Source organism: Aythya fuligula, chromosome 1 (genome assembly GCF_009819795.1).
Source record: "Aythya fuligula isolate bAytFul2 chromosome 1, bAytFul2.pri, whole genome shotgun sequence".
Taxonomy (NCBI): Eukaryota; Metazoa; Chordata; class Aves; order Anseriformes; family Anatidae; genus Aythya; species Aythya fuligula.
In genome coordinates, this window is record NC_045559.1 from 103,299,334 (window position 1) to 103,326,911 (window position 27,578).

The 27,578-nt window shown below is 38.2% G+C and overlaps 1 protein-coding gene across 1 annotated transcript; it reads left to right on the forward strand.

Moving 5' to 3' along the window:
* The first annotated feature begins 15 nt into the window (after positions 1-15).
* PAXBP1 (PAX3 and PAX7 binding protein 1) lies at positions 16-27,578 on the forward strand. The gene is made up of 18 exons (XM_032181969.1): positions 16-548; positions 1,747-1,875; positions 3,504-3,680; positions 5,379-5,600; positions 6,202-6,305; positions 7,075-7,295; positions 8,255-8,444; positions 13,050-13,173; positions 15,433-15,532; positions 15,978-16,093; positions 17,865-18,064; positions 20,068-20,212; positions 20,392-20,513; positions 21,268-21,344; positions 21,610-21,676; positions 23,273-23,419; positions 23,742-23,896; positions 26,047-27,578. The coding sequence occupies exons 1-18, from the start codon at positions 53-55 to the stop codon at positions 26,162-26,164; spliced, it is 2,910 nt and encodes a 969-aa protein (XP_032037860.1). The 5' UTR covers positions 16-52; the 3' UTR covers positions 26,165-27,578.

A 27,578-nucleotide genomic window follows, 5' to 3' on the forward strand; every position in this document is an offset into this window, starting at 1 on the left:
CGGGGCCGGGGCCGGTGCCGGTGCCGGGGCGGGGGGCTCGGCGCCCGGCGGCATGTTCCGCAAGGCGCGGCGGGTCAACGTGAGGAAGCGCAACGCCTCGGAGGAGGAGGACGAGGAGCGCGACGAGGAGCCGCCGCGGGACCCGCCGGGACCCGCCGGGGAAGGGCCGGCCGAGGCCTCCGCCGTGGCGGCGGCGGCGGTCGGAGGAGGAGGAGGAGGAGCAGCAGGTCCCGGTGGCCCCGGTTTGCTGCCGCTGCCGCCCGGCTGCGTGCCCCTGGCCCTGCCCGGCAGCCCCGCCGCCTTCGCCTGTGCCGCGGGCTACGGCGCGGCGCTGGGCTTGGGGCTGGGCTTGATGGCGGCCGACCGGGCGGGCCTGGGGGGGCCCCCGCCGCCCTCCCCGCTGCCCCCTCCTCCTCCCCCGCCGCCCGCGGCGCCTCAGCAGGGCAACGGGCTGCCGGCCGCCGGCCGCCACAAGGACAAGAAGCGGCCGCGGGAGGGCAAGGAGCTGCCGCGGGCCAGCCTGCTCAGCTTCCAGGACGAGGAGGAGGGTGAGGCGCCGGGGGGGGAAGGAGAAGGGGGAGAGAAGAGAGGGAAAGGCCCCGCCGCCTCAGCCCCTGCCTGCCCGCAGCCCTGGTGCTGAGGGAGGGGTGGCTTTGCTGAGCTTCTCCCTCGGGGTTATCTGCCCCCGGTGTGGCCCCTGTGGGGGTTCGGGGAAGAACTGCTTCATCGAGGGGTCCGCAAGGATTATTAGGTTAACCCCCGTGAGTAGCCAGAAAAGGGGCTGAGTGGTTTCTGGGCTTCGGCTGCTGGCAAAATAGCTGCGTTTGTGCAGTGTTTTGGCTAATAATTCTGGATCCCAGCAGGTACCGCGCTCGTGAATTGGTCTATTCACACTCTGATAATCTGATTATGGGTAGTAGTCACCGCATATTAAAAATAACCAGAAATACCGCTCAAACTCACGACTTTATTGCATCCCAAAAGTTCAGGATGAACAGAAGTGTTCTCCTGATGCCTTTTGTCAGCAGGACAGTTGGTATGCATTTGGAGTATCCCTCTTTGAAGGGATTTCCAGTGATCGCTGGGACTTGGGTTGTAAGGCTGTGACAGAAATCCTGATCGAAATCCTGAAAACATAAAGTAACAGCATTTATTTGTGAGAAAAACTGTGGATTTCCTACATAAATCTACAGTGTTTATTGTTTCTGGTTTTTTTGTTTGTTTGTTTGTTTGATGCAATTTAGTTGTTCAACTTACTGCAGACCTCGTGGTAGGTTGTAGTTCTGCAGGCCTTTAAACTGGAAGGACTACAAAACACGGTTGTGCCCTTACCCATTAGTCATATTGGCACGCGTATGTGTAAGGCTATGAAAAGAGTGATAACCCAAAATGTCAGGATTCCTTGTTTTCTTCCAAATTTGCGGTCACAGTGAAGGATCAGATGTTTAAAAACAAAACCAAAGATTAATACAGTCAGATAAATGCAGGTCAGGTCATGTTCGTACACTATTGTGTACCTTCTGCCTTGCTTTTCTCTGGATGACTGAAAATGACTCCCCAAAAAACAAGGAAGAAAGTCCCTGTGAAAGGCTGTGCAACTCCGTGTTACAACAGTGCAACTCTATAGTCGGGTGAAATTATGTTCTAGCAGCACTTACCAAGTTCTAGGTACAAAATTAAGAAATCTAATAGTAAGTAAACTTCTTGGTGGAGCTAACACAGTGTTTTCCAACTTCTCTTTTAAAGAAACTGAAGAAGTTTTCAAAGTGAAGAAATCAAGTTACAGCAAAAAGATTGTAAAACAATTGAAGAAAGAATACAAAGAAGATCTTGAAAAATCAAAAGTTAGAACAGAGGTCAATTCTCCGACAGATGGTAATTGCAAAACTAACAGTAACTTCTGTAATGGCAAAGGTTTAAGTATTGTAAATACAAATGGCGTGTTTTCAAGGTGAATCCTCTGACTTTTCAGAGAATTTAGCACTTTGAACTGAAGTAGAGCATGCATTAAATTAAATGTGTCCATTTGAACCTCGCAAATGCTGGTCTGAAGCTGGTAGAGTTCTCTGAATCTCTGTTGTGTGGAAATGAATGTCAGAGGACGAAGCTTCTCAGATAACTACTTACGCGGTTGTCAGTAGACCCCAGTAGTTTCTGTATTTCAGCTCTATTTGTCAGATTAGTTTATTTTCTTCCTACATCTGGTGCTTATCTGACAGGATGTCCTTGTAATGCAGCTTCTCAAGAAGGAAAATCATGGGGTGAGCAGAGTGGTGTTCTTTGTTATTAAGTAAATTATCCAACAGCTGCGTATTTCACACAGTTTGCACCTTAGAGCAGAGTTGGTGATCAGGATGATCACCAAAATATTGGAGCAGAAAGATCTTTTAACAGTACACAGTCCTCCAGAGCTTGGGATAGAGCTTGGGATTTCAGTTTCATTGTATTTCTGCTGTTGGTTATTGGGAAGCTCATTGGTAAAGTGTATTGATTCCTTTTCCTGGGCTGGTTGGTTTGTGTAGAACAGTAACCTGCAGCTCCATGTCTACCAGTGACAGGCTTAAGATCTAAAAATGGCAATGACAGAGCTGAAACTTACAAGAGTTCAATGTGGTACGATGGAGAAATTTCCCTTCTTTCAATCACAAAACTCTTTAAATTTTAGTTAGTCTTTTAAAAATCTTAAAAATACTTTTTTTTTTTTTTGCATGTTAAAAACCCACAAATTCTTTGTTATTAAAATCTTTAAGTTGCCTCTGTAATGGTATGGGGTATGAGTAGAAACAGAAATTATGATTTCTGTGGCTAATGTTCAGGTTACCTGTCGAAAGCCAGATCTTAATTCTCAGTTCTGTCACTAAGGCTCTGTAAAGATTTGCATTTTGCACATGTAAGTGTATGCTTATTTTCTGTTTGTTTTGTATCTGTAGTTGGCTTCGTTACAGTGCAGGGGCTGATCCTGAATCATCTGTCTGGATTCTCTAATCAAATATTGATGTCTGAAAATTCAGATATATGCAGTGTAGACTGGATAGTTGGGTTTACAGTTGGGTTGTTTTAATGCTGCCTGTGTATTGCCCACCTAATGCAGGTTAATGTTGCACCTCAGCACAGGAGGAAGGTGAAACAGTTCTTTTGAAATAATCTGTTCTTGTAGAAAGATTTGGTGCAACATGGGCAATGCTTTCTAATTACCCACACAAGAGACTGTGTGAAGGTTGTATGTATGAATTTAATTGTCGAGTTCCCTCACTTTTTTAATATTTGGCAATATGTGGAATGTAGTTGTAGTTTCTGCTTTGTAGCATTTCATTTTTAGAGGATGTCAGTGACTTAAATCACAATTAAAAAGGCATATTTTGCTAGATCCCAAGTAGTAAAATTATCATTTAGCATCTTCATTTATTTTTTATTTTAGATTGCTAGACCTTAAAAAAAAAAAAAAAAATGCCCCCAAGTGACCTTTACAAGAGAGTAAAATGTGAGCTTTGTTGTCTTAACAGTCGAACCACCATTAGAAAAGACAGGACAGATTAAGGATATAGGTCAAGAAGATGGGACTGCAAACAGTGAACAAGGAGAAGAAGAAATGGAAGTTGAAAGTGAGAAGGAAGAAGAAAAACCAAAAGCTGGTGGGGCTTTTTCAAGTGCTCTGTCGTCACTGAATGTTCTCCGCCCAGGTTGGTTATTGCAATACCTCTGATATATTAACAGATGCTTTAGCCAGTATTTGCAGCAGACTAAAGCATTTGAGAGATTAGGAAATATTTTTCAGCAGTATATCCAGCATCTGAGGATTCAAGAGAATGCAGTTTTCCAAGGATGTTCAATTTTACGAGCCCTTTTGGAGATGTTTTACTACAGAATGCTTAATCTTGATGTCAAAACCAGGCATTTCTCAACGTGTTGACAAACTATGAGAAAAATCTAGGTTGGAATAGGTGACTTAGCATGAATTTTAACTGGTTTCAGTTAAAATACTGTATTTAATTCGAGTGTCTCAGTTACATGTCTGCAAAGTGTCTCAAACGGTTTCTGTCTCTTTCTGTCTAATGAAGTTTTTATCAGGCTTTGAGGCCAAAGAAATCCATTTCAGAAAGTGTTTTTGAAAGTAGTTTGCTAATCGGTAGCTGATTCACGTGGTGGCCAGCTCCCTAAATGGAAGCTCCATCTATATGCTCTGGGTCCTAGTTGATTCCCAAATGACTTTTCCTTTAGGGGCAATTGCAAAAGGGTGCGATACGCTCGTTATTGCATCTGTAAAGGTACTGCTAGCTTGAATAAAATACCTTATTTCGAGTGTAAAGAGAATCCGAACTTCAACATTTTGTGCATGACTAGTCAAAGTAATGTTAAAAAGTTACTGAAGTTTCAAAGATTGATTTGTGGGGGCCATTTTTTATAATGTATAAGTAAGTTGCATTAATTTAGTGCTAGTGAAGTTCGTTTTTTTTCTTCTTACACGTGTTGTTTTTTTTCTTTCAGTTGTGCAATCTTTTCTTACTAGCTTTCTTATTCCTATTTGATGTCCTTTGATCTCAGAGCTACCATCATCTGTTCAAATGGTTGAGGATTTTTGTTCTCCAGAAGTACGAAGAGTTAGGGGCGATATCAGGACAAAATATGACATAATCAGGAGCCTCATTTTCTTCCTCCTGGTGCAGCAGTCAGGTTCTGTAAAAGGCTTCCTCTTCTCTAAAGAAGCATGGCCAGCAGGGCAAGGGAGGTGATTGACTCCCTCAGTGCTCCCAGACCTGGAGCACTGCGTTCAGCTCTGGGGACCCAGCACAAGAAGGACGTGGACCTGTTAAAATGAGTCCAGAGGATTTAAACTAAAAGAGGGCGGATTTAGATTAAATATAAGGAAGAAATTCTTTCCTATGAGGGTGGTGAGGCTCTGGAACAGGTCGCGCAGAGGAGCTGTGGATGCCCCATCCCTGGAAGTGTTTGAGGCCAGGCTGGATGGGATTTTGAGCAACCTCATCTGATGGGAGGTGTCCCTGCCCATGGCAGGGGGGTAGGAATTACATGACCTTTAAGGTCCTTTCCAACCCAAACCATTATGTGATTCTAGGAATATATCCCAGAGGGACATCAGGCTTCTGTCCTTGTGGCGTGTCAGCTAATTGAAGCAGAGCCAGATCTTTTGGGAAAGATCCCATCTTTAAGAGTTACTGGTCTGAGTAATAAAGTTTGCGTATGTAGCTTTTAAGTTTCTTGCAAATGTATCTGTAAGTATGGATTTTTTTTCCCCTTACTTTTTTTTTTTTTGCCATTTGCAAAGATGTTTTGATAGGGTGGCAGAGATAAGTAATAAGGAGTCGCAATACCTGTTCTGTTGCAGCAGTTGTTTTAACGGTGTAAACGTCTATCTCTAGGAGAAATTCCAGATGCTGCTTTTATTCATGCCGCTAGAAAAAAGCGTCAAATGGCTCGTGAACTTGGAGACTTTACCCCCGTTGACAGTGAACCAGGTAAAGGCCGCCTTGTTCGAGAGGATGAAAATGATGCCAGTGATGATGAAGATGATGACGAGAAGAGGAGGATAGTTTTTACAGTGAAGGAAAAATCCCAAAGGCAAAAGATTGCTGAGGAAATAGGTAAAACCTTTTTAGAGAGACAGCTGATATTATTTGCACTGTTTTTACTGCAAGTGCTCCCTTTCAACATTTTTAAACAACATGCAGGCATAAATCTGGAGTTGTATTTCTCTTTTAAGAAAAAGTACTGCATATTGGAATCTGTGTATGCAATCTTGTGTACAGGCTATCTTCCTTTGGTTAGAAGCACACAACTCTATTTAATCTGGTAGAAACTTAGACTAAGGAGCAATTAATGTTGTTCCTGTACTTCTTAGGAAGTATATAGTTGTCAAAAGAAAATCATTAGTCCTTCAATAAAGGATTCTGCTTCCTAGCAAACAGGTGAAATAATCTTTTGGAGGAGGAGAAATAGTAAAGTAATAGGTTTATATTGTTGGAGGGCTTTATCAAGTTAATTGCAAACTTACCCATCAAATTTTTGAAATGGAACCTCTGTGATAACGATTTACAGATTAGCATTTTTAATTCCTTGTGAAGAAAGGGAGAATGCACTGAGATACTCCCACCAAAGTGTGGTCTTGTAGGTTTTGGAACTCATGGCCCTTACTATGAATTCGTGATCTTCGTTTTGTTACCTGTCTGTTTTATTCCACTTCAGGTATTGAGGGAAGTGATGATGAAGCACTGGTGGCAGGGGAACAAGATGAAGAACTCAGTAGATGGGAGCAAGAACAGATACGGAAAGGAATCAACATACCTCAGGCATGTATTTCATTTGAGCTCTTTTTTTGGTTTGTTTCTGCAATATTGGCTAAATCCATTACAAACTCAGGGGGCTTATGGAAGGCTGTCTTGTCTGAAAATATTAGTATGTAACTTCTGATACTCTTTAGAAAGAAGTGAAAGGTCAGACTTTAAATATCTAGTGGTATCCATTTCTTTAGTCTCTTTGTTCTTGGTAGATACTGACCGTGTAAACAGCATTTATTTGCGGCCTCAAATAGAACGAGAATAATGATGCTTTGAAGAGACCTCTCTTCTTTCTTACCAGTGGTTTTTTAGTCTGTAAGCAGTATGTGCTTCATTGCTGTTTACGTGTCTTCTGTTGTGACATAAACAGTTGAAATTGGTGGCAGGTTGTGCCATTTGTTGTCTGTACAGTCATAGTGAATTGTCCCTCAGTTGAAGATAATAGTGTTCTTCAAAAAAAACATTCCAGCAAAATCAAAATGCCGATTCTAATACACGCTCTTAGCAAAACTTGGTTGTTGTAGGCTAGTTAAAATTGTCATTTAATAACTTGCTGTAAGTATAAATATTTAGATTAGTAATGATACTAAGACTGTCCATTTAAGAAGGTGCTTCTGAGGATTTTTCATCCACCTTAGATGCTGGAAGTTCTATGCTCAAATCCACTTGATAATTACATTAGTATGTTTCTGCCTACATTTTGCACTTCATAAGCTTTGAGATGTGAAACAAAGGTTCTCCTTTCTTTAACGCACTACAATCCCTTGTCCTCTTCCTCTAGGTTCAACCAAGTCAGCCTGCTGAAGTGAATAATCTGTACTACCAGAACACTTACCAGACATTGTCCTATGGTTCGTCATACGGCATTCCATACACTTACGCTTCGTATGGATCATCAGAAACCAAGTCTCAAAAAACAGATAATACAGTTCCTTTCAAAACACCCAGTAATGAGATGACTCCTATTACTATTGATTTGGTAAAGAAACAGCTTAAAGACAGGTAGGACAGACCATCTTTTTAGACTTAAAGACCTGTCCCCTAGCTTTCTGTTCCTCAGGCGCCTTTTAGTCTTGGTGAGCAGAGTTTCATCGCTGGAAAAGTACTGACTGGCACATCCATTAAAAAAAAAAAAAGGCAAACAAAAAAAGCTCAAAGTGAAGATGACATTGACACTTTGTTCGAAAAACTCCTTGGATTGCTTCTCTGGAAGTGAAGCTTTAAATATGTGACCATTGATCTTGTTGAAGACAGGTCTGAGTTTCATCTTCTGGACACTACACAGTCTTATAGTCAAGAATTGCAAGGCTAGTGAGGTGTTTAGCTTGTCAAGTTGCAGTCTTTTAAACAGTAAATCAAATTTTTTACCCTTCAGTAGATAAAGAATCTAAATTTTAGTGTAAACATAGATTTTTTTTTTCTGGTTTAAACATTATGATCTGCTTGTCAGGTACACAAAATGTCCAACTAATGAACAACCCAATTGCAATCAGAAATCTTTAGTTATGAACAACTTGGCACTGTACGTGTCTGCAGTATTGGTTTGTATGCCCAGTGTAGCGTTACAAACTGATAGTGAATCAAGTAGTAGGTGAAGGCAAGTGCCTTATAGGAACTATAGTTCCTACATATACTTTTTGTTTCTTGGTTATTCCATAAAATACCTTTTCCTCCCAGTTTTCCTGTAGGGCTGGCCTTGCAGTATTCTGAGTGCTACATCTCCTTGTAAAAACTGGCAGGAGTTGGCAGTACAATGCACTCAGCACAGTCTAGAAAATTAATTTAAATCATTAGTCTTGCTGTTCATGTAGAGAGGGGAGGAAATGATAGGTGAAAGTTAGAGGTTGTCTCTTTACAATATTTCCATATATATACTTGGTACTTGCACTGTCTAATATCACAACAGTCTGAAATATATAGACTTTTGGATGTAAATTTGTTATTTATCCGTTGCCCCTCAGGTTGGACTCTATGAAAGAATTGCACAAAGCTAATCGGCAGCAATATGAGAAACATCAGCAAAGCCGAGAGGACTCTACCAAGGCAATTGAAAGATTAGAAGGGTCTTCTGGGGGTATTGGTGAACAGTATAAGTTTTTGCAAGAAATGCGAGGGTATGTCCAAGACTTGCTTGAGTGTTTCAGTGAAAAGGTAAGGATGCAAAAACATTCATCTTTTTTCAAAAAAAAAAAAAAAAAAAAAAAAAAAAAAAAAAAAAAAAAAAAAAGGACTCTTAGTACATGCCAAACACATCTCTGTTTTTTTCAAAAAGTCCCCTGAGAACATGATCTCCTAAAGGTTTGGTTATTCAGATGTTAAATGTTGGAGAGATAGCATGATGAAAAATTAAGGTTGTTATCAAAGACCCATTATTTCACAGTATAACAGATTAGTGACTTCAGATAAGGTAAAAACATTTTTAGATTCTCTGTCTTTTTAGATATATGGCATTTCAACGTTACTCAGATGCCATTTTTTGTTAACCTGATACTCAACACATGCAGAAATAATGACAGAATTACAACATTGCTAGCTCTTTAAATGCTTCATCAACACAGTATGAAAATTGTAGCTTGTGCTATTATAAACTTTCTCGTGTCAGGCAGTTTCACTTGTTTGGTAGTGTCCTAGTGCCTGAAGGAGTTAAAATTAGTGTAGCAGACTGAAAACACCTAATCTTTATTAAATATATGTGTGTATATATATATATATATGTATATATATATTACACCCAAAAAACTCAAAACTTATATAGTATGATACTCTTGTATATTTCTAACTTGAGAATTTAATTCTTTTAGCCTGTTTTATTCATGCTATATTTACTTAGTTTTTTTTTTTGTAAACTAAGAGGAGCTCCTGAATATGTACGACGTATGTGTTTATATATGTGTATGCACACATACAGGAGCTCTAAAATTCACTTAGCAGTGCACAGGCTATTTCTTTGTTGTCTTCTGACTTGAATACAGTAGCAGGTAATAAGAGGATATCATGAGTAGTAAAAGCTGCTGCTTAGCTATCTTGTTAGGCATGAGAAAGGAACATAGAAGCATTCCGGTTGCTAATCAGTTAGACAGTAATTGTTTGGCATTTAGTTGTCTTCAGAGATGCCCATCTTCGGTCCTGTAAGCTGGAGAAGAACTATCAGTTGTGAACAAGCAAGCCCAAGGAAGTATGGACCAGTTTATTCACCCAGCTAACTGATCAGTTAGGAAAAGTGTTGTTCACTGAAGAACAGGAAAAAACAGGAAAGTGTATTGTTAACTAGTAGTGTAACAATTTCAGTTCAGTTTGTCCGAAGGGAATTGACCTATCTAGCTATACTAGGAAATAAATCAATTCCAGCCATGATAAAGCAAACTAGCTGCTGATAGTTTAATAAACAGGCTTGTTAAAGTTGCTTTCTTATAATATATCTTTGTTTTCCTGGTCTTCTAAAGATTCTACGCCTGGATCCCCTACCCCTGACTTTCCCAAAATACCCCACATGCCAGTCCCTTGAACTTTTAAGGTGTTAGTTTCCATCTCATGCTTGTTAAGGCAGTTTAGAGAGATGTTTCTGTTTTCAGTTAGAGGTTGCTTTATGTACAGAGAGTTGCGAAGTTAGGATGTGACATGGTCAGTTTAACAGAGGCATATGACATTAATTCTGATGTCCTATGTATTTCTCCGTTCTTTGGCCAAATAATCTGTTTCAGAATTCAGTGCTTTCAGCATGACAAAATTACTGTCAAATTCAGAGTAGGCCACAGGACATTGCAATTTTTTTTAAAGGGGTGGGAGGAGGGAACAAAATAAAGTAATAAAACAATTATCAGTTTTTATTTCAGTGAAATAATGAAATGCAATAGGAAGATAGATTCCAATTTTTTGAGTATAGACATAAGTTGCCTTCAGCTTTTTTTGTAGGAGCTGTGGCCCTGGCTACTTCATGTTTAAAACAAGTGCATGTATGTGTTTATAATGTGTAATGAATTATGATTGTAACATCTAAAAGCAAAGAAGGTGTGTATATGAGCAATACTGTGGATGTGTCTGTATATATGCATACAAACGTATACATGTGTGCTTGTGTGTGCGTATGCATATATATAAGCACATATCCCAAGTTGGTATAAAACCAGGGCTCCCTATCCTTCCAAATATGATGTGCTGATGCTTTCTCTTGATTGTATTAGGACTAGTCAGGGTTATTAGTTGAATTCATGTTGTTATTGGTCTGAATGAAGAAGTTGTTTGCTGAACAATCACAAATGAGTGCACAGTGTTCTTGTCTGGTGCCCTAGAATTTCTGTGTATGTCCATTGACTTAGTTTTGGAGAACAGAATATAATACCATAAGGTAGACCTTCGTCCTCCTACCACCTTATTTCTGCTCTTATACACCATGCTCAATCCTTTGTGACCCCCAGCCACACAAGACCATTTTGCTTGTATTCTGGTTTTGAAGAGATACTGAGTGTTAGAAACGCTTTGCTCATGGGTAAGGTGCAATGGAGAGTACAATGAGGAAACTTCTTTGAGAAATTCAGAAACAAGCAACAGAAGTGTCAAATCCTATATAATGTTTTTGGTTTTTGCTTTTAAGTGATAGAAATGATTGAAATAGAAGAAGCTTGCATGACTAGTAGTTCCTTCACAAGTACTTATTTTCAAAATCATGCTTTCTGAGAAGGCTAGAAAGTGGTAATGTGTCTTTACTTCTTGAACCTGAGAAAATACAAGGGACACAGAAAGATCACATAAAAATACAAGGGACACAGAAAATACAAGGGACACAGAAAGTGTTACAAGCCTACCTTTGACAGCATGATTAGATGAGCTGTTATTTTACATGCAAAAGCAATTTATCAAAACACACTGTGTTATCAGGAAAGGGGGATTGTAGATTAAAGTTATCCTTGTCTTCTAAATGTTCAGAGAGCATTCCAGTTTTCTTCTCACACTGTTCACAGTGAAAGTGTGGGGGGAAAAACAGTCAAATAAATAATTGAATTTAAGGTAATGACTAAACAAAGCAGTGAATGAATGAGAGCTCTGCCTTTGTAGTAGTCAGTGAATCTGTCAGTCACTCATCAACCACAGCATTGATGATAGAGGAATAATGGCTTCTAAGTTTCTTGCATTTTAAATGGGAAATAATTTGAGTGGATTCACATATACACATACGTAACAGTTTGGTGGGTTTTTTTGTTTGTTTGTTTGTTTTTTGTTTTTTATCCAGAGGCAATTACGGAAAGAACCTGTAGGGGTGCTTCCAAAATCTTTCATTTAGCTTTTCAGTTTTAGAATTCCCTTGACACACTTAAGGCAAGAAGCTCTATTTTCAATGGCAAACTGCAATAAAACTAGGTTTTTTGTTGTTAGTTTGTTTTTAAAATATTACTTGGGTTTTCAAAACTGTCTTGAATTCAGAACTTAGACTTCCAACACTGGGTTATTCCTTCCCCTCCTCATTCCTTCTGCTTTGTTTTCCCTAAAAGAGAATGGTGTGTATGTTCCTTTGATTTTAATCCCTGTAGACCAGTTTGTCGCAGAGAGCTAAATTTTCTTTCATTTTAATGTGTCCTCGGATGTGTGTGTCATTCTCAGCTGAAATGGCCCTGCAGCTATAATCTCATAAGCTTAAATATCACGGGAGAAGGTTGGTGTTTTTTCTTTAATAGCTGCTGAGTCACATTCTAAATTACATCAGGAAACAATTTCTGATTTTATCTGTTTTGAAAAAAAAAAAAAAACTGTAATCCTGGATGGTAGGCAGCAATGATATATCTGAGCTAAAAAGGCTGGAAGACTATGGACTAAACATATGTCTTGGAGGTAAGGAGGATATGGCAGAAGTGCTCATATCAAAAGCAACTGACTCATGGGAGTTGCCTTTCCAAATTAGGAGATTGTTAAAAATTCTGTTTTATATTTGAATATTTATGATGGTCTAATTTTAACTAGTCCCAGGAAATGAAGTTCTGCAGAAGTAGGCAGTGAATCTGCTATGTAATGTCAGGAAATTCCTAGCTGTTACCTATTTTTGTTGCTACTGAAATTCATTCCGCTTTTTTTTCTTTGTGGCAGGTCTGATCCAACTTAAGTCTGTATCTTTCAAAGATTATGCTTAATGCAGAACTCACACACTTTGTACGGTTTTGATTTTAATGATAGGCTAGAATAACATTTTTACTAATTTGAGTTATTGGCGTAATATGTTTCAGCAGAGTTTTACTGCATTTCAGTGATAATTCTGTATATGCTAGTGAAAGTTACAGCTAAACATTAGCTGCTGTCTTTAGGAGGTTAGATTGTTGCTTTGTTTTGTTTTTTTTTTTTTCATTGTGTAGAGTCAGGTTCTCATCTAACTATAGAATACTACATTCTTGTTTAAAGATAAAGTGGAAACAGGGAGGTTGGTGAATTGTAAGCGTTGTAGCAATGTTCGAGTGCACTTAGTAGAGAAAGTAGGAGTGCTTTAAATAACATTTCACACACTGGAATTACTGTCTTACTGTGTAGTCTCATTCAGTCAACAGAAATGACTTGCAGAACACTTGCTATGGTTGAAAGCTGACAACATTGTTGAATGCATGCGTTTTCTTCAAGTCGAAATATTTACTGGTCTAAATGATGCAAATGGTTAAAAGCAAACGTCTTGTGCTGCTAGAAGTGCAGTGACAGCGTTATGCTTCGGAATAGTATGGCACCCCAGAGAGCTAAGCACCTGGAGAATTGGATATTACGTAGTGTGTTGTATTTTTACAGGTGCCTCTGATTAACGAACTTGAATCTGCAATGCATCAGCTGTACAAACAGCGAGCTTCCCGCCTTGTCCAAAGACGACAAGATGATATTAAAGATGAATCTTCGGAGTTTTCAAGCCATTCAAGTCAGTCCATCTTGAAGGTTTTTATTATTCATTAAACAACCTTGTTTACTTACTATGGCTAATTTAAATGTAAATGTTTAAAAGTATGAAACTGTCTTGAAGTTTATCCTTACCTTTGAGATAGGTAGAAGCAAATTTAGATTAAAAGTTCTCTAATCTGTTTTGGTTTAAACTCAAAGCCACTCTAACTGACTTCATTTCTCCTTTCTGTTGCTCTTAACTGTATTTTCTCTTTCCTAGCACTTTAAATGTATGCATGGTGGCAGTGACAGTAGTGGTAGCATGTGACTCCAGATTTTCCTCTTTTGTCAGGACTTTTTTTTAAACATCCTTGAATCTGGAAATTTCCTGCAATATCTACAGTTAACTCTGTACAAAGCCATGAAGCATTGGGCTAGAGCTGACTTTTATCTCATACTTTATTTTGTAGGTAGCATAAGTATTTGTATTCAGACACTTAACTGCTAAAGCTAAGAAACTGGAAGAGGTTATTGCCATTGTTAAAAATCGGACTAATACAAAATGACTCTAAATGACTCTGTGTGGATTACAGCTTAAAATTAGCCAGTTAAAATACCTGTTTAGTGTGTGTGTTGAGAGGGGGGGTATGTAAAACTCTACAAAAGGTCCAGATGTTACCTTGCATGAAAACACACATTCCTTGGCGGAGGTTTTAATCTGCATGTTAAATGACGGTTAAAATACATTAATAGTAGGCGTCTTTCCACTTTGAAGAGTGCCCCACTTTTTAAAATGCTTTCTTGTCTGTCCTATTGCTGGCCTAAAATCCTATAGTACAAGCCACTTCCAATTCTGTCACAGCGTGCCCAGAGAAGAAATGTTGGTCCCACTAGAACTCACTGAGTATGACAAAGCATTAGGGCATCAGAGTTAGTCATGCCTTTACGGAACAGTCAGTGTTTGTATTCCTTTTAGGAACTTTATTTGGCATCACATGTAGGTCTTGCAGTTTTACTATAAAGGTGCTGTGGTGAGAACTAGAAATCTAGTGTACTGCAAATGAATTTCCTAAAATAAACCCAGAACGGACTAATTTGGACTGTTTGTAGATGGTGGGTTGGTAATAGTGGTCATTGTCAAGGTTGGGTTTTAAAGGGAGGTCTTACTTAGTATCAGGGAGTTCTGAGAAACATCTTCCCTGGGTTCTGTGATAATGTGAGGGACGGAACTGAACTATCTCAAGACACAGTGAACTGATGCCCGCCTTTGATTTGATGTGTGTTGTGGACGTGGACAATTTGCATTCCTTCATACAGTGTCAGAACACTAACGGGATATAAGTGACCTTAAATTTGTCTGCCCAGTTTTATTTTACTTCATTGTAAAGACGTAGCTCAGATTTGAATAACATCCAAAAAACAAAAAAAAAAAATGATGACTTCATCTGTATTTTAAGGCTCTTAGTAGTTCTGGTACGGAATTGTAATATGGACATAGATCATCACTGATATTTGTAACAACGGATAAGTAAATGGATTTAGTTAGAATATGTAAACTTACACCTGAAATTTGGGTAGGCTGTTGTTTAGATGTCAACGTTTGTATTTTAGTGGGTAGGTGAGCACTGGCTAACACTCAATTCATTTCTAAAGATTTATGTGAAAAGAATGAACTGGAAGCATTCTCGGACCTGTCTGCTGGTTGCTGATCAGTTTCACTGCTTAGCTGTGCTGTTTTCCATCATGGGGAACATCTTTAATGAATCGCGGCCTACAAGAAGCTGGGGGGGAGGATTTGTTTTCCTGCTGATTTTGATACATTTGAAACTTGAGGTGATGTCAAGAATATATGCATGGAGACTATGGCTAGAACTCTGGCACATCATATATTCTGACTCGGGTCACTCTTCTCTGCCTTCTGTTTTGTTCATTTTATTTTCAAAAGATACACGGTCAACATGTTTATCTAAGGAGAACTGTATGCCTTGGAATATTCAGTTTAAGAAATACCTGTTAAAACCATTGACTTTTGTATAGGTGTGCTCTGTGTAAGAGGGACAAGAGTGAAGTAAGGTGAAAAGAGTCTTCTGTTTGACATTTAAGTGGAGATTTTTCCGAACGCCATTACTTCCTCTTTTAACCTCTACACTTGTGGAACCAAGACCTCTGGGTGTATCTTACACTTTCTACTTCAAATTACACTTAGTTTAAAGTAGGCACAGGGCTCTTGTGAGACAACCTATAACACATTATATAATCATAGTTAAACATTTTAATTTTCATCCGTGTAATTTTACAGATAAAGCGCTGATGGCACCAAATCTTGATTCTTTTGGACGAGACAGAGTGCTCTATCAAGAACAAGTAAAGCGTCGGACTGCAGAAAGAGAAGCTAGAAGGTAGAGGACTGACATTCCTTGGCTGTTAGGAGTATTTCTTACTCATGGAATACTCTTATCCAGTGTGACATACTGACATAAATAGCAGTGTTTCTTCCTTTCCTGTTAAGGGAAGAAAACACTTAAATTAGTATGCTGGGAAGAGATGTTCCTAAATATCCCAACTTAGTATGCAAATGTACAAAACAAGCAACCATTAGACAATGCTGATATAAAATTGCTAAGAGAGTGTAAGCCCGTTCAGCATGTATGTGTGTTCTGCTGGTTCCTCTTCCTTCTATTACTTGAGGCAGCAAGCCAGTGGGATGTTTGAGGTAATGACATTGTGGAAGTTCTTTTCAACCTGAATTTCCTCGCATTAAAAATTGTGACAGGTTTAGGCCACTATGTTCATTGTATAGGGGGAGAAATATAATGGCTTTATTATACTGCTGATCCTTTTCAGAGCTCGTCGTAGACAAGCAAGAGAGCAAACTGGGAAGATGGCAGATCACCTTGAAGGCCTTTCCAGTGATGATGAGGAAACTTCAACGGATATTACAAACTTCAATATGGAGCGAGGTTAGAAAAGCTTCTGAAGCCTCATGCAACCATATGTAGAAAATTTGGCCAAAAAAAAAGCTTGACACCAATGCAGCCCTGTACATATATTTCAGCATATTTTGGAGAAAGTTTGAGGACTGTTCCTTACTAGATCGTGAATGTGACCAACAAGGTCTCTTGTGCCCATCTGTTTTGCGGTTTGCAGCTAAATAAATAGCCATGTCCTTAGAGATGCTTTTTATTTAACTCAGGCATTGTCTTGTTAGTGAGCTGTACTAAGCCTTCCTTCCAGTCTGGAACATGATTTATCCTTCTCCAAAATCTGTTGAGAACTATTTTGATGTTAATGCATTATTTTGTTTTGTATGTAGAATTCTGAAGACCTCAGTGCTTTCAAAACTTCTTTTGCTGATAAGAAGTATTTTCCCAAGTGTCTAGAAGCACAATGACAAAGCTTTTATAGGCTTTTATTACTGCCTGGCAAACTTTGCAGGTGACAAAGAACAATGTTGACTGCAAACGTTACAGAAAGGTTTTATGGTACTGACTGATTTCACATTCCTCTGTAATTTTATAATTGGTTTACTCCAAGTAAATCTTATTATGCAGTTATGTGTAACCCTAATCATACAATGAATGGGGTTGTAAGTTAAGCTAATGCCTATTAAGCACTAGGAGAACTGTAAGAAACTTGAAATGGAAGAGAGTTTGGTGGAACAGTCGGTTTTCACTGCAGCAGTTAAAAGGCAAACGGAATACTAGAGGTTACTATGAAACCAGCAGTAAAGTAGAACATTACTGTAATAATCCTGTTACCTTCTCACCTTGAAACTGAGTACAATTACAAAAGAGAATTTAATCAAAATAGAAGAAATATGGAGAAGCAAAGCAGTAGGGCCACATACATAGAATTGTTTATGCACATATGAGAAAGGATGGTGCAGCCATGGTAGTCCAGAATGGTCAGTGGGCTATATGGGACAGAGGGATGCACTTTGGACCCGCTAGCTTTATTTGTAGCATTGTTTCAGGATCCCCATGTGAAAAATACTTGTATGACATAATCTAATTTTCTGTTGGCCCTCCCACTACCTGCTGCATGTAGTCGTTGTTAGGTGTGAGCAGATAACTTCTATAACAAAACATTTAAGACTGTGTCTGCAGCACAAATGGCTGATTTTTTTTTCCAGGGTTTAGTTTCATTTTAGAAGAGATTAGAAGAAAATAGTCTATAGTGAAAAAGGTTTGGGCTGTTTAGAATACTAGTGCAGTAAATACAGAAAATACAAGGAATGTGCTAAGAGATTGTAGTGATTGTTCAGTGCCAGCAGCCGTGTTGTGTTGTCAGCCAGGTCCCACTCTGCCTGAAATGCTAATTCAGTTGGCTTAGCTCAGAGATGTCCTGTACTTACACTTGGATGAAGGAAGTTGTAGAATAATTTGAGTTCAAAGGTGCCTGGAGATCTGCTGCTCCAAATTTTGGTGCAAAAGAAAACCAGCTTTGAAGTTAGGTCCACACTGTTCTCTTACCTTTGTGAAAACAGCCCAAATTATCACTAGTCGAATATCTGGTAGGCCGAAAATCATTGTATGATGTTCTTGAAGTAAGGATTATACGGTATGTGAGAGCGCTTGCCATGTTTTTTATTTTTTTAAACCAAAGTTTAAAAAGTTTGTATATTTGAAGCAAAAATGTTGGTAGGAGTTGGTTTATGACAGTCACCACTGAAGTTCCTCTTGAAAGAAGGAATAGTGGTTAATGTACTGCTGTATTTTTCCTCCCCACCAGATCGCATACTGAAAGAATCCAGCAAAGTTTTTGAAGATGTTTTGGAAAGCTTTTACTCCATTGATTGTATTAAGTCACAGTTTGAAGCTTGGCGTTCAAAGTACTTTGCTTCTTACAAGGATGCCTATATTGGCCTCTGTTTACCAAAGCTGTTCAACCCTTTAATCAGACTTCAGCTGCTTATCTGGACTCCTTTGGAGGTAAGGTCCTGTGCAGGCAACTTCCACGTAAGCTTCTGTATAGCGTGGTTCTTTCACACATCTGTAGAACAAAGTGAATTGAATCTTTGGTGCGTGCTTCTCATAAAAGCATGATCTAGGCATGCAGCCTAAAATGGGCACCTCTCTTGGGGTGGAGTGCTTTTCTGGGAATTTCCTGGATTATTGTCTTCTGTGTTCCCAGCAGGCCAGAGATGAATTGAGCACATGCTGGTACCTTCTCAGGGACCAGAAAGTCAAGCAGTGTATTAAATAATACATCTAGGTTTTAAAATATTTCTGAGAAAATTGTGATTCTAAAGAAGGTGATTCTTCAGGAGAAGTGGAACCACTAAGTGTGTTTTCCAGTGGGCTTGTGATCTAAGTCCCTACATCGTATATCTTTCTTTCTCTCACCTGTCCCTCCATACCCAGTAGAACTCTGGCTGGCAATTGTCTTCCACGAAGTGCTCATTGCCCAGTAATTAGGTAGGGAGCATGGGAAAAGCAGGACAGCACAATGGCAGCATAGTGGCCCTGGCCCGTATTCATTGTCCAGCCTGTATGTGTATGCTGACGTGAGTAGCCATCAGGACAAACAGTTCAGGTAACGTTCGACTCCCATTATTCTTCCTGGTAGTGAAAGCTCTCATAAGGTATTTCTGCTGCTGTCAAGTGTTTATTTTCACGGTACTGGTAGGAACTTGCTCTTTTCTGCCACGTTGGCTTTTACTGGGGAATGGGAGGTGAGTCAAGGCACACAATGTGATTGCATAAGCTTGTTTTGTTAGGAAACGAGGCTAAGAAAGAAAATTGTCCTCTCATCTTTCAAAATGTAGTTCATTTACAGCACCTTCTGCAGATTTGTCAGCCTCTCTCTTGAATGACTGCATCTCTTCTTCAGAAATGTTTTTTTTAACTACTAAGAGGATGTTTGCAGAAGGTGATCTTCTGTCTCCTCTGCTCTGATTGCAGAGAGATTCTTCTTCAGAGAGTATTCAGAGTATTTACTTTGAATTAGTGGGAGAATTTATGAAAGCTGCCTTCATTAAATTTAAAACTGTTGTGAATTCTCCCTTCCTCCATACTAGTTTTGTGTGAGTTCCCAGGCTGGCAAAATGAAGCTTAAGTTAGTTGGAGACAAGGTATAGAATTCTTAAATCTCTTTTTTTTAATTCTGTGCCTTATTGTTCCTATTATATTATGCATCTTGGTAAGTTTGAAAAATTACAAGGCATTTATGAAAAGAGATTTTCTTAATCCAGAAAACATGATTTTATAAAGCAGCACAAATGAACTGTACTTTTCACATTTCCTTTTTTTTTTTTTGTTTTTTCCCCACCTCAGGTGTAATTAGAAATTGTTAATCTGTGGGGCAGCTGCTGCCCAAAAAAGCAGTCTTCCTTCCACCATTTTCACTTCCATTTGATCTAGTGATTGTGTGGTTGTACAATGGATTAGTTCATTTGGCTGATTTATGGAAAACTGACCGTGCTCTCCATCCTCTTTCAGGTTTTGGTTGGGTTGGGTTATCCATATACACTAATTTGTCTCGTAATGCCATGATTAGTGGTGTCCAGGCAAAGAGGAAGGAAGTTTTCTTCACTTCTCGGGAATCAGGTTTGCCTTTGTTTCTGAAGGAACTAGTATCACTGCTTCAGAAGTAGGTTAGCCAAAGCAGGAGGTGAAATAATTTGCCAGTCCTTATGCCAAATCAAGTTACTATTTGGTCATGAGGCACTATATATATATATATATACTTTTTTTTTTTCTTCTAGTAGAGAGGGGTACCCAACATGTAGAAGGAAAAAAAGGACTACATTTTCACATTTTTATTGTGCTCAAATGCTGCTTACGCTGCTTGCTTAGAAAACTTAATAACCTATTTTAAAGCAATTTTGTTATAGTCTTCATGTGTATTTAACTTGCAGATGTAACTTTTTTTTAATATGTTGACTGCAGATCTCTGTTTAAGAATCTGACCTCTTCTCTGTTCATTTTATTAGGGCAAGTGCCGTGATTTTGAGACTATGCTGTGGTTTGAATCATTGCTGTTTTATGGCTGTGAAGAACAGGAGCAAGAAAAAGATGATGCTGATATTTCGCTATTACCTACCATTGTAGAGAGAGTTGTTCTTCCAAAATTAACAGGTATAGTCTTAGAAAGAAAAAATGAAGGAGGGGTAGCATGGATGGGGGTGGAACAGCTAGCTGGTGGTTGTTCACGCTTTTAGATTTTACTGTTTTGTAAATGTGTCCTATATGTCTGAGTGTCTTAGTACCTGTATTTGAGTATTTGCAGAATGGAGTAATTCTTTCATCTCCTACAGTGATTTCTGAAAATATATGGGATCCTTTTTCTACAACACAAACATCTAGAATGGTAGCGATTGTACAGAAACTAGTAGATGGATATCCTTCAGTGGTGAATGCAGAAAACAAAAATACACAAGTAAGTTGTTTATTCATAACTGTCTGGGATAGGTTAAGGAACTTGATTGTAGTTTTAATATACTATATTGGAAAACACAACATGTTTAATGAGGAACAAGAAGGAGACTTTTTTTCAATTCTTCGGTGCTCTGCTAGCTAGTTAATGGAGAAACAAGTATGCTAATAAATAGGAGAGGGAATTCAATAAAGTCTCCCTAAAATTAATGGTAGAGACAAAAAAAGATACCAAATGTACTGTGACTTCTTGGTCTGCATTTTATGATTTAAGGATCAGCTAAAAATAGTCACTTTTCTTTTTTAGATCTTTGTAATGTTTCCAAATGTGTTGCTTCATAGTTGCATTGTTTTGCTTGCCTTCTGTGAATGTGAGAATTAACGTCATGAGTTCAGATTCCACGCGAAATGCAGTGTCCGCGTTGCTTTTAGAATAGCGGGAGATCAGCCAAAGCATGTGTGTATAGGGAAGATAGCAGAAGGTTAAAATTGACAAAAGCCCAGACTTCACTGTAGCTAATTGTGTAGGGAAGCTTAACGATAAAGGAATTCCATCACTTTCAGTTTTTGTTGAAAACACCAAGTTTTACCTCTAACCTTTACTGTAGACTTCTCTAAGACTGCATGCGTGCGTACATACGCATGCCTTTTGCTGTTAGGGTCACATGTGGTCTTTGTTATTTTTAAAATCAGTTTCTGAGTGGTTAACGAATAAGCAGTGCTCTGACAACTTGCTAAGAAATATTAATCTGTTTCAGATGCTTTTAAAGGCATTGTTGCTAAGGATGAGGAGAACACTAGATGATGATGTATTCATGCCCTTATATCCAAAAAAGTAAGTTTGCTTTCAACTATTAGACCTCTCTGTTGGCAAGTCAGTGTCTTCTGTCTGTAGCTGATAGTGTTTATACCTCTGTGTGGTTCACTGGTTAGATACAAGAGCAAACTAATTACCATGCTGTGAGGAATTGTCAAAAACAAAGCAGAACTAGAATAAGAGAATATTTATAGAAATGAACTGTGTGTAGGAAGGAGGAAGTCAGCAAACTCCAGATAGAGGTGGTCTTGGTTACTCATTAAAGAAATCTCTTACTTTCCAGCATCTTAGAAAACAAGAACTCTGGTCCATATTTGTTTTTCCAACGCCAGTTTTGGTCCTCTGTTAAGGTAAGTCAGTAAATACATCTGATAAATATTTGCTGTAGTCAGTGTAGCAATGAAATCCCCTTCTTTTTTGTGGAAAATGGTAGATATAAAATCGCCTTTTCTTTAGATGAAAGAAACTTACAGTAGTAATCTTAGCCTTTGATAGTACACTGTCCTCTCTTCAAAAGATTGCAAAGTGTGAAAGCATCTTTACTCATGTATTGTGGGTTTACTTGGCATGCTCAACAACTGAGGTTTTTTTTAATGTCATTTGCTTGTCAAACCATATGATTGTTTTACTTTATTTATGTGATAATGAGAGCATTTGGTTTGTCTCTCTTTTTGTAGTGTCAGAATTTTCCTGAAAATAACTTGGATAAACAGTTTTCCAACCCCTTTTGGAAAACTTGTTGCTATTCATAAAATACGAGAACAGTTGTAATCTTAGTTTACTTGAAATGATAAAAGAGCGTGAAAGAAATGTCTCTGTGTGGAATGTGCAATACAGAGTTTTCAGAAGTCTAAGAAGCTGTAACTGTTGTAGATGTTTTTTTTTTCTTCACATCCTTTTATTAGAAATATTAACTCCCAGCTAAGGAGGAAAGCAGGAGACATGGTGATTGAACTGTTGATCTCTGTGGTCATGCAAACAGAACTTTTGTCTGGAGTTTTTGATTTAAATTGTAGCAATGAAGGAGGCCGTATTCTGAGTGGGTTTGCAATCACGTTGTTTACTTAAAATATTTGACACTGAATTCTTTCACTTTGGAGCAAAGTCAACTTCTTAAATGCTGTCTGGAGCAAAAAGTGCATAAAGCACATTTATTAAAATGCAGTTCTTAAGAGCAACACTGAAAATTTACTTATGGTTTGTGTCTCGTAAGACCGAAGTTGCTTGCTTCTGGCAATATTTGTTGGAGCCTGGGCAGTTTAGGACTATGAATGCTCTTATCGCTGCTCTGTTTTAGAGAGGCAATAAAAACACAGCTCTCTTGCACTAGCAAGGCAGTTATAACGTCACAGAAGAGCAGAAATAGAAGCTGGGAGGCAAGTGCTCATTTACTATTTCTTGATGATCTGCCTTAACAGTAAACTGCTGGCCGCATTCAGTTGTACAAGGCTGGCAGCAGTTCTCCGCAGGCCGTACGCCATGGGGAATAACAGCTGTACAGATGGCTTAGCCAGCACTTCCCTTCAGGCATTTTCTGCGTCTTTTGTTTCAGCATGCCTCGGAAATAAGGGTTCACTGATAGCATGTCTGCAGATTTCAGTGATAAGAGGCTGTGAATGTGCCCCTATATGGCATGTGCTGGGCCTCACTTGACATCGACATCAAATTTTGAGAACAAGGTGTCTTGAAACTTATTTTTTTCACTTTCATTTCTGGCAAAACAAAAGGAAAATTTGAGATGATGATTGTTGTTGTATGGGAACTTGCAACACCTGAGCAATGTTTTAATGGATTCTGGATACGATACTTTTGGAGCTGTCAGAAGGCATATTTCCCTTGCTTTACTTTAGCTATATTGCTGCATTTGAAGAGTCTTTAGAGTATTTGACTAACTTCTCAGTTTCATGACACTTTAAATAATTACCTTGCCTGTATTGTGTTTTCAGTTATTAGGAAACTTTCTCCAGTGGTATGGAATCCTTTCAAACAAAACCCTTCAGGAGCTGTCAATAGATGGTCTGCTAAATAGATATATTCTTATGGCTTTCCAAAACTCAGAGTATGGAGACGACAGCATAAAGAAGGCTCAAAGTGTGAGTAATATCCAAAAAATAAAAAAATAAATAAACTTGAGGTTACCCATGAAATTTTGACTTTGATATCTTCATATCATAATGCCAGTGAACCAAAGAAAGAACATTCTCTGGTTCATACCTATAGATACATGTAGTTCAGGTATAGTGTAGGTTTTGGTGCTTTTGGATATTTTTTTGGATTTTTTTTGTAGGTTTCCTGCTGTTTGACTCAGTTGAGTCTTGTAACTGCAATCTTACCTGGCAGACTTAATAATTCCCGTTAGATAACTTTTAAATTTGTGTTGCTTTGTTTTTTAACTTTCTTTTTCCTCTTGTTTAGGTAATTGCTTGCTTTCCTAAACAGTGGTTTGCTAATCTAAAAGGAGACAAGACTATTTCTCAGCTAGAAAACTTCTGTAGATACCTTGTTCATCTGGCTGACACGATTTATAGAAACAGCATCGGTTGCTCTGATGTAGAGAAAAGAAATGCAAGGTAACTTATTTTGAGTTAATCAGTTGTGATTCTTGTGCTTTGTGTTATTTACCTGCAGACATACATAAATACCTCGATTCTCCTGAAAGTCTCATGAAACATCTTTGAGTTCAAACTTTTTTTGTTGTGGGATAGTAGATGAGGAGATTTTTAAAGGTGGTTGAAAACAGCAGCTGCTGTTTTAATTAAACACTCGAAACATTTTGCACTGCTCCTTTGTGTCCTTCACTCTGGCAGATTTTGTAGTTACTAGTTTTGGACGGCTCCACCTTGTAAACCTGTTGCAGATTCCTACATAATGGCTTCTAAATTACAAATCCTGCTTTTCTATATGGTTCAGAAGTTCTGCCTTTGTTTACACAACCAACTAGATGAACCTGTTTTCCCCTTGATCAAAGAGTCATTTTACTTTTATCTGATAACCAGCATAATTAAAAGTTTGGCTTAGATGCATGAATGCTACTGCTAGCCAAGTAACCCACATATTGGGTGGGCTGCTCTAATGATAAACTTAAAAACTAAACTTAAAAATTAAGTGTTTGCACTGATAAACAGGAACATAACAAGACTGGAAGAGTATTTATTCATGTGCTGTTGCGTGGGGAGAGGTTGCAGGGTCAATAGTTCAGTTGTTCCAGCAAACCTGCTTAAACTGAAACTTGGAATCCTTGCTGCTACCTTCATTAGTCACTCTTGATACCTGGAATTGCTTGAGCCATTGCTCAAGTTACTTTTTTTTTTTTTTTTTTTTTTTTCTAATTTACGCATGGCACTGAAATGTAGGAATTTCCCTTTAAGTGTAGCACACGATTTCTGGTTAGGAGCTTTTTCATGTGTTGGCTTTTTTTTTTCTCCCAGTTACCATATTGGTTATTGGCACTTTTCTGTCTTTAGATTCACTTCTGTCTGTGACATATGAATCATCTCATTTTCAGAGAACACTGAGCTTTGTGCCACACTGGGATGTACTTAATCTACTCCTTATCCTCTCCCAAATTATGCCTTAGAGCGTTGTGTCTGAAGTATGATAGCAATGACATGTACCAATTTAAATTTCCTCGTGATTCAAATTCAAAACAAACTCTTTACTCAATGAAATTTACTAAAATGAAAATGCCTAGCCTAGCATGATACAGTAATTGAAACAAAAGAGTTGGTAGAGAATCCAGTAGAGATTAGAAACAGGCTACCAAAAGAGAGAGAATTTAATTTGAAAGAACCCTTTTTTACCAGCTGAAATAATTTGGTAAAGATTTATATTGGTATATAGGAAGAGAAACACCTAACTAATTCTTTTTTTTCCCACCATAGTAAATTCTAATTTAATTTTTATTGTCTGGACTTCGGCTCTTTTTTTTCAACTTCTAACAAAACTGTTCACATTGTCTCCATTAAGCACATAAAATAAGTCTGTTGCAGGTATTTTACTTTCTGTAACCTAAGGATGTGACATCTGTTCATGTAAAACCTAGTACAATTGTTTGAAAGGAAAAATCATTCATTTCTCCTGGGAGGAAAGTATATCTTTTATCTATGTCTGTCGAGGGTAGTTTTCCTGATGTTGGGTGCTTTTTTGCCAACCAGATGCTTTAGTTTTTAAGATGAATTTTGGTTCTCTAGTGTTTTTTGTGGGTCTTGCTTAAACTTCATGTCCATATTCCTTACAAGATGCTAAGATTGCTCTTGACAGCTGAAGAAGTACAGTTTTCTCAGGACTAGGATCAAGCTGAATTATAATGTGATTTGTTGGTGGCAAGCTTCATATTTTTCAAGGCATGCATTAAAACATACTGTTTTTTTCCTGCTCAAACATTTTTTGTCAAGAGAGCTGTGTCTCACTACACAGCACCATAAGTAATCCAAGAGTTTTTCTTGAGAAATGTTTCATCTAGTATTAAACCATATGTATGACCAGTTCCTACTCTCCCTTCCTGTCTAACACAACATAAAATTTCAAATTTTGCTATGAGGTTGATAACCAACCTATTTTCTCTCAGACTAAGCAAGTGGAGATGATGTGAAGCTACCAGAAACGGATTTGCTGTACAGAGTTATAACATGGTGGTTTGTTGAAAAATTTACACTTTTAACATGATCATTCCATTCCTGCATTGACTTCCCTGTCCTCTTTTGTTTGTGTTTTTTTTTAGGGAGCAAATAAAGCAGATCATAAAGCTTCTAGCAAGTATACGAGCGCTGGATCATGCTATGACAGTTGCAAATGATCACAATGTAAAAGAGTTAAAAATTTTAATAGAAGGAAAATAGACTTTTCCGACATCTCGTTATGAGCTTTAAAACCATTCCTGATGTGTAATTTATGTACATATGTAAAGTTTCTTAAACTGTAAAGTATTGATCTTTGTTTTAATACAAAGTGCATTCTTATATACAGCATCCTTAAAAAAAAAATATTCTAAAGTTGACTTCTTTAGAAGCAAAAATGAAATCCCAAGATTGTGATCTTCCCAGAAATCAGACTTTGCTTAAAGTTTCTCAAAATCTTGTTTACAAAAAACACTTTATACCCATGATTAGTAGTCATCTACTCCTCCATGAATTGTTCCACGGCTAAATGGAATGTGTAGAATGTATTAAGTGTAATGCAATATTATGCATATATTTATACCACCATCTTACTTTCACACTGGATATGGAGATCTTTTACTGTTCAAAAAAAAAGTTTTTCATTTGCTAAAAATTACTTGTTTTGAAAGTAAAACAATCGTATTATTGGTCAAAAGGGCTGGCAAAATATTAAAATATGTGAAAATCGTTTGACCTAAATAGTAGAAAGACTTCCAGGTGGAAACTGACCTTTAAAAAGCAGCTGTGCTTCACTCAGATTGGAATAACAAAAAAGTGTTTACATTCAGATATGGAACTCTACAGACTGTTCTTAGAAACAAAATAGGAAAACCTAAATCAATGCTTAACTACTTCCTTAATTCAAACAATGTAAACTCAAGATTATGATGCACGTTTACATGACAGTGTTTCCTAATCCCCAAACACCTCCCCAAACACCTTACATTTTCTAGGAAAACTAGTTCACCTGTGAACTCTGGACCCTCATTCCTTGTGCAAGGTGGCTAAGTTCATTGTTTTTATTGTTTTTTTGTTTGTTTGTTTTTTATAACTCCATACTGGGAACCTCTTTCTTCTGATTGGTATGGCTAAAGATGTTAAACTAAATGAAGGTGAGGAAGAATTTATATCCAAGGATTTGAAGTGTTTGTATTGTAATAAATAGTCAAACGTTTAATTTCCTGCTAAATGCCCTCTAAGAAAACAGTCTTGGAAAGCAAAGCATTTAATTTAGCTGTAAATTAAAAAGAAAACCCCTTAAATATTTGATGATCTACATTGGAACACCAGTGATGTGATGTGGTGATGGGGTCCAAGGCATGCTAAGAGCTGTACTAGCCTTGGATTAAGAGCTATTTCCCAGTGTGCCCTACTTTTTGGGGGAATCGTAGCAATAAATTGGCATCCTGAACAACGTAAGAATCACTGTATGTTAAGCTTCTGTCATGTGGTATAAATGAGTATATTAAAAACGTACAATTTGTAACATGCACACTTCATTTGGACACTGAACAATTGTTTTTCTGAACTGTTGGGATTGATGGAGTACATTCAGAGTATCTGCTTTTAAAAAATGTTTCAATAAACTTGTCTG

Bases quoted from the DNA above. Each gene is read 5' to 3' on its own strand.
- PAXBP1 (XM_032181969.1), top strand. From the start codon at position 53: ATGTTCCGCAAGGCGCGGCGGGTCAACGTGAGGAAGCGCAACGCCTCG. The intron at 6,306-7,074 runs GCATGTATTTCA...CTCTTCCTCTAG, and splicing joins AAGGAATCAACATACCTCAG to GTTCAACCAAGTCAGCCTGC. The intron at 15,533-15,977 runs GTAGAGGACTGA...GATCCTTTTCAG, and splicing joins GCAGAAAGAGAAGCTAGAAG to AGCTCGTCGTAGACAAGCAA.